At 42.2% G+C, this 13019-nt stretch overlaps 1 protein-coding gene and 1 long non-coding RNA gene across 4 annotated transcripts in view; one reads left to right on the top strand and one right to left on the bottom strand.

The window, feature by feature from the left end:
• Positions 1-2107, top strand: part of LOC130273557 (uncharacterized) — a 54897-nt gene extending 52790 nt beyond the window's left edge. The window contains exon 3 of the long non-coding RNA XR_008844042.1: positions 814-2107. This is a non-coding gene — a long non-coding RNA (uncharacterized LOC130273557). The remainder of the gene's footprint in view (positions 1-813) is intronic.
• Positions 1-13019, bottom strand: part of LARS2 (leucyl-tRNA synthetase 2, mitochondrial) — a 173316-nt gene that overhangs the window by 138780 nt on the left and 21517 nt on the right. For all 3 annotated transcript variants that reach the window (XM_056520569.1, XM_056520568.1, XM_056520567.1), the window contains exon 4: positions 2600-2691. In XM_056520569.1, the coding sequence (XP_056376544.1) occupies positions 2600-2691 (92 nt within the window). The remainder of the gene's footprint in view (positions 1-2599; positions 2692-13019) is intronic.

Raw genomic sequence — 13019 nt, forward strand, 5'->3', positions numbered from 1 at the left:
TACTATGCTCCAATACATTTTTACTGCAGCACAGTATGACCCGATCAGTTGCACACTGTACAGCCTTTGCGATCCAGCCTGTGGCTGGATCTCACAGGCTTCCGTAGCAGGCAGACAGGAGGTCATCATCTGACCTCCTGCTGCCATAGCAACCAACGGCGACCCACGATCGTATCGTGGCGCCGCCATTGGTGAAGCACGCTCCCCCTGTCAACACCATAGATGTGTGATCAGGATTGATCATGGCATTTATGGGGCTAATGCTGCTGGGACCGGCACAATTGCGGCCCCAGCAGCTGCGGCGGGACTCCGGCTGTGATTGACAGCCGTGTCCCGCCGCCGATCTCCTGCGCAGCCAGGGTCTAGGAAGCAGCTAGATGCTCAAGTGCCAGAACCTTGCATGCCTCCTTGTTCACCCCCACCTATCAGCCCTTCCTTGATTGTAAGTCAAGCCTTGTATGTCAGTCTAGAATGGGGTGGAAAGTAAAGGTGACTAAGAAGGTGCGCCAGGCTGTGGTACTTGAGCAGTTTGGTGCTTCCTTGAAACTTGGCTGAGAAATAAAAAAGGCCAATTTTTTTAAGTTTGGCAACCACTGTAAGCTTCAAAAAAGGTTTCGAATAATTTAACAGCTATCCAACAGTGTCTACAGCTCTTAGCAGCAAATACAGCTGACAGAGTCTTTAGTCCAAATGTGATAAGATGAACCATTAAGTGCTGCTCCTAAAAAAGTACAATACAATATATAAATAAAATCACTGATGACACTGATGATATAACTGGTCTTTTATCACATCTTATTTTGTATCTGACAGAGCTTAGCTAATGCTCAAAACAAAGTAAAACAGAAGTTACCAGTAGAAATGCAACGATGGGAGTAGAATACGTAATCTGCAAGGCTGCAAATAGGCTGGAAATGTGACAGTGCTGCAATCAAGGCATAATTACCTTTGTTCTATAAGCAGAATGTTTACATGTCTTCAACCTTCCAGTGGTACAAATTGCATATTACATAAGCACGATTGAACTAGGGCAAAACTATGTGTCTCTTAAGTATTACACACATAAAGGATTTTTTTTTTTTTAAGTAAATGCTTAACCTAAAAAAAGTAATCGATAAAGAAAGTACAATGATCCCTCAACTTAAAATGGCCTCAACATACAATATTTTCAATATACAATAGTCTTTTCTGGACCATTGTAACTTGAAACCAAACTCCACATACAATGCTATGGACAGTCCAGACCTGCAAAACATGTCAATACCTGGAAGAACTGACCAATCAGAATGGACATTTCACTGGTAAAACCCCTGTAATACTGAAGTGCATGAACTGACTGGCTGTCTGGTAGCACCTCCCTACAGTACAGGGTGGTACTACATGGTCTGTACTACTCTTTTCCTGTGCCAGGGATAGCTGCTCCAGGTTAGGATGGCTCCATGTTACTTTTTTGGGACACTGTGTGTACTATACAGGACCCTGAAGAAGTTCCTGTCCTCTACATAGAAAGTGATTCACAACTACCAGCAGATCTTTCTTATTTTTTTTATGTAAGGACTTGCTTTATCTGTATTAGTTATCTACTTATTTTCTTTTATCCTCACTTTTTCCTATTTTTTGGATGACATTTTGGGGGCTTCAGAACCAATTACCAGGTTCATAGAGTTATGGTCTCAACATACAATGGTTTTAACATACAATGGTTGTCCTGGAACCGATTAACATTGTAACTTGAGGGACCACTGTATCTTTAAATAGGCACTGTCATTTCAACAACCATTACATAGATCAATAGTACAAGCAATTATAAAAAAAACTTTGTAATATACAGTATCTTATTGGGCAAAAACACTTCTTTCTGCTGTTATCTAGCTTCTTTCCTCTCCCCTTTCTTATAGACTGTCTTTCTCTCTGAAAATCTGCAAAATGTGGTCCAGTTCAGCTCAAAGTTTGTCTTGTAGCTCAGTCAGAGATCAATAACAAGTAATACAAGTCTATGGAGAGGGGAGGAGGAAGTGTTTCAGCAGCAAGTTTTACACTAGTTTACTGTTATTTGTCACTGGAACAGATAATGTAGCCAACTCAATAGTACATAAAACAGATTAAATAAACGAATGAAAACAAGTAGTCTTCATCACTGTCTAGATAATGAATAACATACTAAGGAAATTGTAGAGATTTTATGGGCAGTGTAATAACAGGAGGAGGAGACGCAGGGAAAGATATGAACAAAACAACAACTCCACTAAGACAGTAAAATCATGGTCACATTTGTAGTGTCAAATAAGACCTTATTTTAGGGCATTCTTACACACAGCGGTTAACGCTTGAAATTCTGAATGGCAGGGGGATCTTGACTTGCTGCTTTAAACAGTGGTAAGTCCAGGTGCAGCCAACAATTATCAGTGAACAGCAATTAGTGGCACACCAGGGGCCACGGTTAGTGCTGGCGATTCAGTGATAATGGCAGAATGCACCTTAACTTGTAACTGCATGCAGTAGCCATGGCCGCTAGTGCTGCGCTCTTTGCTTGAGACCGCTACTACTTTTCACTACTACTGGAACATCCAAATACAAATTAGCACAACAGAGTAAATACCTTTTAGTCCAGGTGTCAGGATTCAGACCCCGTTCAATCGCAGCATTTTCAGCTGGCAGTCCAAATGCATCCCATCCCATTGGATTTATGACCTGACAGAAAAAAAAATGTGAAACATATAGGATTGCTGATATTCCAAAGTAACATGATTGCAAGAAAAGAAGAAAGCAAAATATTAAACCTTAGAGGACACACAACATACAGGTTTCTTGCTGTGCCCTGGTACTTAGCACACAGGGACATACATGTATGTTGAACAGTTTTTGGGCACCGTGTTGCCTAACAAGCATTAGCAGCCAGACCTCATGGGTAATGGTGGACATCAGCAATCCTGCTGTTGTCAGCTATTAACCCTTCAGATGACGTGATCTAACTGATAGAATCTGAAGTATTACGGGGGCATGCAGACATTTTTCCCATTTTACAAAACAAAATTTAAAAAAATTAAAAAAATAAACATATTTGATTTTGCCATATGTGTACATGTCCAAACTCTAAAAATAAAATGTTAATCATTCTGTATGGTGAACGCCGTAAACATAAAAATAAGTCCAAAATTGCTGCTTTTAGACAAATCACATCCCAGAAAAAATAAAAATAAAAAGTGATCACAAAGTCACATAGAAGCAAACGTGGTACTGATAAAAACGACAGATCAAGGCACAAAAAATGAGCACTTATACTGTCCCGTACACAGTACACTTCAATAATAGAAAAGCATGGGTATCGTTTTAATCATATTGATTCACGGAATAAAGAAAACATGACAGTTTTATCGTAAAATGTACAGTGTAAAAACGAAACCCCACAAAAGGTGCAAAATTGCGGTTTTCTTTCGAATGATTACATTTTATGGTAAAATGAAAAGTGTCATTACAAAGTAGAATTTGTCAAGAAACAAGCCTTCATATGGGTCTGTAGAAGAAAAAATAAAAAAAAAGTTATAACTCTTAGAAGGCGAAAAAAACGAGAATGCTAAATTTAAATTGTCTGTATCCTTAAGGCCAAAATGGACTTAAGTGGTTAATGTGTCCTTAAGGGGTTAATGTGGTAACTGATTAAAGAACAAAAAAAAAAAAATGAAAAAAAATCAAGCCTTTCAAAATTGATGTCTGACGCCCAGCACCCACACCGATCAGCTGTTTGAAGGGGCACCGGGCACTTATGCAAGCACTGCAGACTCTTCAATGTTGACATCTGCTTATATTTGCAATCGCTGTGTTACCAGTAGTGGTGGGGCACTTTACTACAGGGTTGTCTCATTGCATCACTAGTAGTATGGAGATTGTAAGTACAAGCAGATGCCAACACTGAAATGGCCCCAGCACTTGCATGAGCGCCGAGATCCCTTTAAACAGCTCATTGGGGGATACTACCAGTACAACAGAGCTGTCACTAAAGAATCAGTGTCATCAAAAAAGGAAACTGACAACTAAGCTGATTATACAGGCATTTGCAGGTCATTCTGTTTCTTAGGTCCCCTTTACATATGTCCTTCGTCAGTTTTCTTTTTTCTCCGGCACTGCAAAAAAATGCGCCTGAGGGAAAATGAAGCCAGAACTAATCACATTCATTTGAATGGGACGTTCACAATCATCCGGCCTCTCAGTTTAGATGCTGGATGATTTCACGCATCTTGCTGCGTTCCCCCGTCCATGCCGCATATACCTGTCAGGCCATCAGTTGTGAGCAGTTTATGTAAAAAAAACTGAGCCTGACATAACTGACACATGTAAACCAGGTAAAAGATCGGTGCAGCCGTTCAGGAGTTGTTCATCTTGTTGCTAGTATAGTATTTTCTTCTTAACTGCAATGAAGGCGCCTGCTGTTGTATGTGAAATACTTTCTCTGGTGATAACCTGGCCCCCTTTATTCAATAATTCTGTCCCCTTTAGGACATGCTGAGAAAGAGGTATGAATATTTATGGAGAGGTGGAGTTATCAACTAAAGGGGGTGGTGTTACCGCTTGGGTGGGATAAAGAAAGCATCGCACATACAGCAGCAGCAGCAGCAATCTACCTGTATATTCAGGTTAGTGCAAGTGATGCTGCTGTCACTTTCCCTTTAAAGGGTTAATCCACTCCTCAGCACCTGGAACATTGAGTTCCGAACGCTGTGTGCGTGTTTCCGTGTTCACACCCGCCCCCTCAATGAAAGTCTATTTATTGGAGGGGGGAGCGTCGGTCGTCACGCCCCCTCCCATAGACTTGCATTGAGGGGACAGGATGTGACGTCACATGACGGGGCGTGAACACGGAAGCACGGACACCTCGTTCGGAACTCAATGTTCTGGATGCTGGGTAGCAGAGTAACCCTTTAATATAAACCTTTGACATGTCATCTAAACAAGTTTAAATTCACCGGGCCTCAGTCCTTAAAGGGGTTCTGGGGACTGATTATAAACGGCGTGCTGAGTGCATGATCCCGGGGGTCCCCAGCTGTGGGACTCCCACGATCAGGCATCTTATCCCCTATCCTTTGGATAGGGGATAAAATGTTTAAGCACCATAGAACCCCTTTAAACCCCCTGCGATCATGGGCAATAGCCATCTGAAGTGTGCATCAGCGTGCTTCACTCCCTGGATGTCAGTCATCATATCCCTTCACTCTATAGACAAGTGTTTCCCAACCAAGGTGCCTCCAGGTGTTGCAAAACTACAACTCCCAGAATGCCTGGACAGCCAAAGGCTGTCCAGGCATGCTGGGAGTTGTAGTTTTGCAACACCTCGAGGCACCCTGGTTGGGGAACACTGCTATAGATTATAATGGAGTGAAAACAGTGGGCGGCCGGCCGGCCAGGGACTAAAGTGTGCTGCCGTACTGGAAGGGTTAAGATTTTTTAATAGAAGTAATTTACATATCTGTATAACTTTCTGACACCACTTGATATATTGTTTTCCACCGGAGTACCCCTTTAAGATAGCTATTACTCACAAATACAGTAGGCCTCAGGAATAAGACCTGGTGAGATTTTAACTTTGAACATGTCAGGATAACATGTCAAAAGTTTATAATAATGACAATGCTTTTACCCATCACGATATGTGTCTTGTGTGACACCTTGGCAATGAGAATTTTTTTGTAGGTCATCAGTTGGTATTAATTTGCACTGACAAGGGGCTGGGTTGATTTTTAATTATTTCAGCTGTTGTCTTGGCTTTCCATGCATTTTTACACCTACCTTTCTTTGTGTTCAATGCTTTTTCCCCGTGTAATTTCACATTATTACACATAACTCAATTTCTGGGTTTATTTGTTTTGGTTTCATTGTATGTATGGATTACTTGGGTTGTTACCTACAGTTAGTGAACATTTCATGTCAATAGAACCTTTGGAAATATATTTAGTGAGAGAAATGGTGACATGTTCAATACTTATTTCACCCACTGTATGCCATAAGCCACATAAACAAAATGTCATGTTTGCAACCACAAATCAATGCTAAAAGCTACTGCAGGTTTCAAAAGATAATTTCTACATTGTGTTCTATGTACATTTCTATATCTCTTTATACTGTAGAATGCAATCATTTGCTGCATAAAAATAGGAAATGGCAAAGAGCTTTGACTAAAAACAATAATATTACCCATAGATTAACAAGGGAACTATCATAATAACATAGCAACCCGTGAGGCATTATGTAAACATAATAGAGCAATATCTTATAAAAATTTAAAAAAAACAACAGTTTCATACATAGCAAGAAAGAGCTAAAACATAACACCATTTTTATTTCTTTACAAACAACAATATTAAAGCAAAAGCAAAATTTTATTTTTTGACATTTTAAAGGCCGAATTCTGTATAGATACCTAGGAGGGCGATTTGACAAATGACATTAATAGCCTACGGGCAGGCATATAGTTGCATATGTCTCAAGTTTGGTGACACATTTCGAATGCACACACCAAATGTGGGCCCTAAATATGGCCTCAACTGTTAGTCTCCCTCCTAGAATGATATTATAAAGCTCTCCTGTCTTTCCTTTGCTATGCTGGTTTCTGTCAGTCATAAAACATCTGAAGGCAGCTAATATGGCTTCTGTAATCTAGTTTGGGGATGGCAGATGCCAGTTGAGCTTCCTTTCAGATATATTGGGTATTACTGTTCAACAAAACTAGATTAGTGTACATATGCTGAAATAAAATAAATGATTTTTATATGCATTTGATAAATCATAGAAACTGAAATAATCTAAGCTCTTAAAAAACATAGGACCTTGAATTACAGAAAAAAATCCAATGATAGCCCATTCATCAAGTTCCTTAAATGGGCACTGTCAGATTTTAAAACTTTTTATATGTTGCACATCTTGGCAAAACATTAACCTTTCTATTATTCTTCATAAAAAATCTTGTGCTCACTCCAGTCCTGTCTATCAGACTGCAGCATGAAACAGAGAGAAGGGGGTTACAGAGCAGCCTGCAGTGATTAAATGAAGAGACCCAGCACAGTAGACTCAGGGAGGAAGTGACTGCATGGTGAGTAAGGGGAAGCTCAGTGTTTGCCTGGGACACATTTGCTATCCGTCAGATGGGCAGGATGGAGTTATACTGATTGCCATACTTCTGATGATGTAGGAAGGGCATATTTAATGGCTGGGGTGAGAACTCTGCTCTGACCAGCGCTCAGTGAACAGGTTCTCGCATCTCACGAGATCCTGCTGTCTGAGCAATGGACGATTCCCTGTCATAGGAAGTAGGGCACACAAAGTAAAAAAAACATCCCAACCATCTGATGGTGTAGCATGAGTATCTGAGGTCCTCTTTAAACTGTCACGGTCATTTCAAGTGCACTTTCACAAGCACTACGTCATGACATAGCAGATTATAATATGTGATGTGCATGGACAGGTAACTAATAGAGAAAGTAACAGGAAGTACTACTGAACAACTGGTCCCACCCCATGAAATTGAGAGAATGAGAAATGGGAGTGCACCACGGAGGGGATTTCAATAACAGCAGTAAGACCTAAATTCATCTTCAGATCAGTATATGTCATCTTTCATGCCATGCCAGTTAAACCTTTGAGGAAAGTCATCTCTTTGAAAAGATCACCCTCCAACTAGACCAGATTTAGCAGGCGCCCTACAGTCTTTGAACAGATATGTATCCCATTGGTTATCTGAAACCCAGGCTGTTTCTTATTCACTGGTGGTCATTTTATGGTAATATCCCCAGTGATTCCCAGGTCACAGCAAGTCTTTTCAAAATCTGCTCACCTCAAGTGCCAGGATGCTATATAAAGGTTTAATCTAATGCCCTCCTACAGGTGCCACAACCAGATTCAGGGTCTCCAGCAACACCAAGAAAGGCCCCAGAGATGTATGGAGGGGGTGTATCGACCCCTGCTCCGTGTACGAGGAGAGCAGGAACACTGTACAGGAGATTGTGGGGGTCCAAGAGGTCAGACAATTATCCCCCATTCCTTTGGCCTCCTGTGCGCGATTCAGGGAATAAAGAAGAATATCTTATAGGGGACATATCTCTGGACCTATAGAATGGATTTTGGTAAGTGACCTATTGCCTAACTATAACCCAGTGTATTCGGTTTAATGTGGGTGAACAGGCTGACAGTTTTCCTTAAAGGGGTATTCCAGGCAAAACCTTTTCTTATATATATATCAACTGGCTCCGGAAAGTTAAACAGACTTGTAAATTACTTCTATTAAAAAAAACTTAATCCTTCCAATAGTTATTAGCTTCTGAAGTTTTCTGTCTAACTGCTCAATGATGATGTCACGTCCCGGGAGCTGTGCATGATGGGAGAATATCCCCATAGGAATTGAACAGCTCCCGGGACGTGAGTCATCAGAGAGCAGTTAGACAGAAAACAACAACTCAACTTCAGAAGCTAATAACTATTGGAAGGATTAAGATTTTTTAATAGAAATAATTTTCAAATCTGTTTAACTTTCCGGAGCCAGTTGATATATAAAAAAAAGTTTTGGCCTGGAATACCCCTTTAAAGGACACAGTGCTTAAATGTACGCCCTGCACCCCTGCTCCTGTTCTATGAGCGCACGTCATAGCTGGTTGGTCCCTGCTGCGTTGCTAATGTCGTATGTCACCGATCCAGATGATGTCCAGCATTAACTTTTTAGATGTCACGATCAAGGTTGATTGCGGTGTCTAGCATTTAAAAAAATATGTTCTTTGCTGCTCCGTGGAGCTGATCGGGACACTATGTTAAATCACAGGGTCCAGAACCGCTCAGAGGACGATTGGAAGGCCTCCACCTGCCTCCTCGCTGTCCAATCGCTGCTCCTATGCTCCAGGAAGCCATGGCAGTCTGAAGCAATGGAACACAGATAACACTGATCAATGCTGTGCAATGGCACAACATAAAACAGTGTATGCAATCTAAAGATTGCATGTAATAGTCCCATTTGGGGCCTAAAAACAAGTGGAAAAAAGGGTAAAAAGGTTAATAAATGTAATGTAACCACTTATTTTCTAAAAGTTTAAATCAATCCCCCCCGTATCTCTTTAATAAAACTATGTAAACAAACATACAATGTGAAAAAAAGGTATTTAGTCAGCCACCAATTGTGCAAGTTCTCCCACTTAAAAAGATGAGAGAGGCCTGTAATTTTCATCATAGGTAAACCTCAACTATGAGAGACAGAATGAGAAAATCCATAAAATCATCTTGTCTGATTTTTTTTTAAGAATTTATTTGCAAATTATGGTGGAAAATAAAGTATTTGGTCACCTACAAACAAGCAAGATTTCTGGCTCTCACAGACCTGTAACTTCTTCTTTAAGATCCTCTGTCCTCCACTCGTTACCTGTGGTGGAAAATAAGTATTTGGTCAATAACAAAAGTTAATCTCAATACTTTGTTATATACCCTTTGTTGGCAATGAGGTCAAACGTTTTCTTTAAGTCTTCACAAGATTTTCACACACTGTTGCTGGTATTTTGGCCCATTCCTCAATGCAGTTCTCCTCTAGAGCAGTGATGTTTTGGGGCTGTCGCTGGGCAACATGGACTTTCAACTCCCTGCAAAGGTTTTCTATTTTTCCAAATTATGAAGGTTTCACAGTATTTAACTGTATTTTTTTTCCCACTCATTCCCAATCGCCCCCACCCCCCGGGCTGGGGGACTAATCATGCGTTACCCACAGGCGCTGCTCTGCTTCTCCTCCTGTGAGCGCTGCACATCCTCCCCACGTCAGGAAATGAGTGATTTGGAGAACGGAAGCTGTCACCTCCCCCTGTAAGCGCTGAAAGCCAGTGAGCCGTGGGCACTGCAGAGCTTCTGATCCCTGTCCCTTCTGATCAGAACAGAAGCCCTGTGCTTGCAGAAGCAGGGCTTCTGTTCTGATCAGAAGGGACGGGGATCAGAAGCTCTGCAGCGCCCGCGGCTCACTAACTTTCAGCGCTTGCAGGGGGAGGCAACAGCTTCCGTTCTCCAAACAGAACAGAAGTCGTGCGCCCGCGGCTCACAAATCATTCAGCACTCACAGGAGGAGAAGCAGCGCCTGGGGGTAACATATGATTACTCCCCCAATGTGGGGACAGAGCGCAGCGGCTCATAATTCATTCAGGGGGGGGGGGGGAGCGGAGCCCGACCGGTATTGCGGTATATGGAAAAATTGATATCGTAAACAGAAAATACACCGGCATTCAATATAAACCGGTATACCGCCCAGCACTATTTTCTTTAAGTCTTCACAAGGTTTTCACCCACTGTTGCTGGTATTTTGGCCCATTCCTCTATGCAGATCTCCTCTAGAGCAGTGATGTTTTGGGGCTGTCGCTGACAACACCAACTTTCAACTCCCTCCAAGGGTTTTCTATGGGGTTGAGATCTGGAGACTGGCTAGGCCACTCCAGGACCTTGAAATGCTTCTTAAGAAGCCACTCCTTTATTGCCCGCGCAGTGTGTTTGGGATCATAGTTATGCCGAATGACCCAATCATGTGTCTTGCTGATGGAAGGAGGTTTTCACTCAAAATCTCATGATACATGGCCCCATTCATTCTTTCCTTTACACAGATCAGTTGTCCTGGTCCCTTAGCAGAAAAACAGCCCCAAAGCATGAAGTTTCCACCCCCATGTTTCACAGAAGGTATGGTGTTCTTTGGATGCAACTAAGCATTCTTTCTCCTCCAAACACGACGAGTTGAGTTTTTACCAAAAAGTTCTATTTTTGGTTTCATCTGATTATATGACATTCTCCCAATCCTCTTCTGGATCCTCCAAATGCTCTCTAGCAAACTTCAGACGGACCCGGACATGTACTGGCTTAAGCAGGGGAACACATCTGGCACTGCATGATTTGAGTCCCTGACGGCGTAGTGTGTTACTAGGTCTCCCCGTGTGGTTCTGGGATTTTTGCTCACTTTGCTTGTGATCATTTTGGCACCACGGGATGAGATCTTGCGAGGAGCCCCAGATCGAGGGAGATTATCAGTGGTCTTGTATGTATTTCATTTTCTAATAATTGCTCCCACAATTGATTTCTTCACACCAAGCTGCTTGCCTATTTCAGATTCAGTCCTCCCAGCCTGGTGCAGGTCTACAATTTTGTTTCTGCTGTCTTTCGACAGCTCTTTGGTCTTGGCCATAGTGGAGTTTGGAGTGTGACTGTTTTAGGTTGTGGATAGGTATCTTTTATACTGATAACAAGTTCAAGGTGCCATTAATACAGGTAACGAGTGGAGGACAGAGGAGACTCTTAAAGAAGAAGTTACAGATCTGTGAGAGCCAGAAATCTTGCTTGTTTGTAGGTGACCAAATACTTTATTTTTCACCATAATTTGCAAATAAATTCTTTAAAAAATCAGACAAGATGATTTCAGATTTCAGAAAATCAGACAAGATGATGTTCGGCACGCTGGGAGTTGTAGTTTTGAAACATCTGGAGGTCTGCAGGTTGAAGACCACTGCGGCCTTCGTCATCATCCAGTCCCCCCTTTAGTTTTCTACTCACCTTCCCTCGGTGGGAAGGAAGGGTGAGCTGGTCCGGGCCATCTATGCTTCAGGGACCGTCTGATAGGGAGGATTAGTCGTTCCGGGCTGTCCATCTTCACCGGGAGGTCCTCTTCTCCACTCCGGGCACGGCCCCAGACTAGTGACGTTGCCTTGACAACAACGCACAGGGACGTCCCTGCGCATGAACATCCCTGTGCGTCGTCGTCAAAGCAACGTCACTAGTCCGGGGCCGGTGAAGATGGACAGCCCGGAACGACTAACTCTCCCCACCGGACGGTCCCTGCAACATAGATGGCCCGGACCAGCTCACCCTTCCTTCCCACCGAGGGGAGGTGAGTAGAAAACTAAAGGGGGGTCTGGATGATGACGAAGGCCCAGGCAGTGGTCTTCAACCTGCAGACCTCCAGATGTTTCAAAACTACACGTCCCAGCATGCCCAGACAGCCGATGGCTGTCAGGGCATACTGGAAGTTGTAGTTCAACATCTGGAGGTCCGCAGGTTGAAGACCACTGTGATTGACAGGCGGAGAGTTCACTCGAGTATAAGCCGAGGGGGGCGTTTTCAGCACGAAAAATCGTGCTGAAAAACTCGGCTTATACTCGAGTATATACAGTATATCTGGTTTATGCAATATTGGCTGCTATTTTACAAGGCTATGAAAATATTTATTTGTGCAGTGTTGTGTATTATAGAGACAGATACTCTTTTTTTTACAGATTCTCCCTAATTGTTTATGAAAGGCTGGCTAATACAGTGTATATGCAGTTTGCAATTTTATTATTGTTTTTGATACCTTAAGGATCAGGCCAGTTTTTGTGGTTGCCCCTTTGTTTTTTCCTCCTGACCTTTTATAGCCATAACTGTCATTTTTTTTTTATCTAAACACACGTATAAGGACTTGCTTTTCGAGGGACCAATTGTACTTTGTAATGTCTTTATTCATTTTTCCATAACATATGCTCGGGCTTGGAATATTTTTTAAGTTCCGTACCGTACAGGATAAATAGTTATGTTTTAATAGTTCGGACAATTACGCACGTGGCGATACCATATATGTTTATTTTTATTCATATTTTTTATATGGAAAATGGAAAAAGGAGGGTGGTTTAAACTTTTAAAATGGCAGGGGTAAAAGGGCGTTTTTAAACATATATATATATATTTTTACACTTTATTAGTCCCCTTAGGGGACTTTTAGGAGGAATCATTATATTCCTCATACAGCTCATTGCAGTTCTATAGAACTACATTAAACTGTGTGCTCTGCGCGCCATTGATCCAGCCAGGCTCTATTAATCACAAAGCCACAGCCTGCAAAGGAGGAGAGACAAGCCCTTCATCTACCTCAACAGTGGATCGCCGCCCCCCACCCCACAACACCACCCATGTGAACGCAGTGTAGGAAGGGGGGTTATCCATCCCACTAGACCACAAGGGTCTATTTAAACGTCCCTTTACACGCACCTGTCAGCTTT

The sequence above is a fragment of the Hyla sarda genome, chromosome 5 (assembly GCF_029499605.1).
Source record: "Hyla sarda isolate aHylSar1 chromosome 5, aHylSar1.hap1, whole genome shotgun sequence".
Taxonomy (NCBI): domain Eukaryota; kingdom Metazoa; phylum Chordata; class Amphibia; order Anura; family Hylidae; genus Hyla; species Hyla sarda.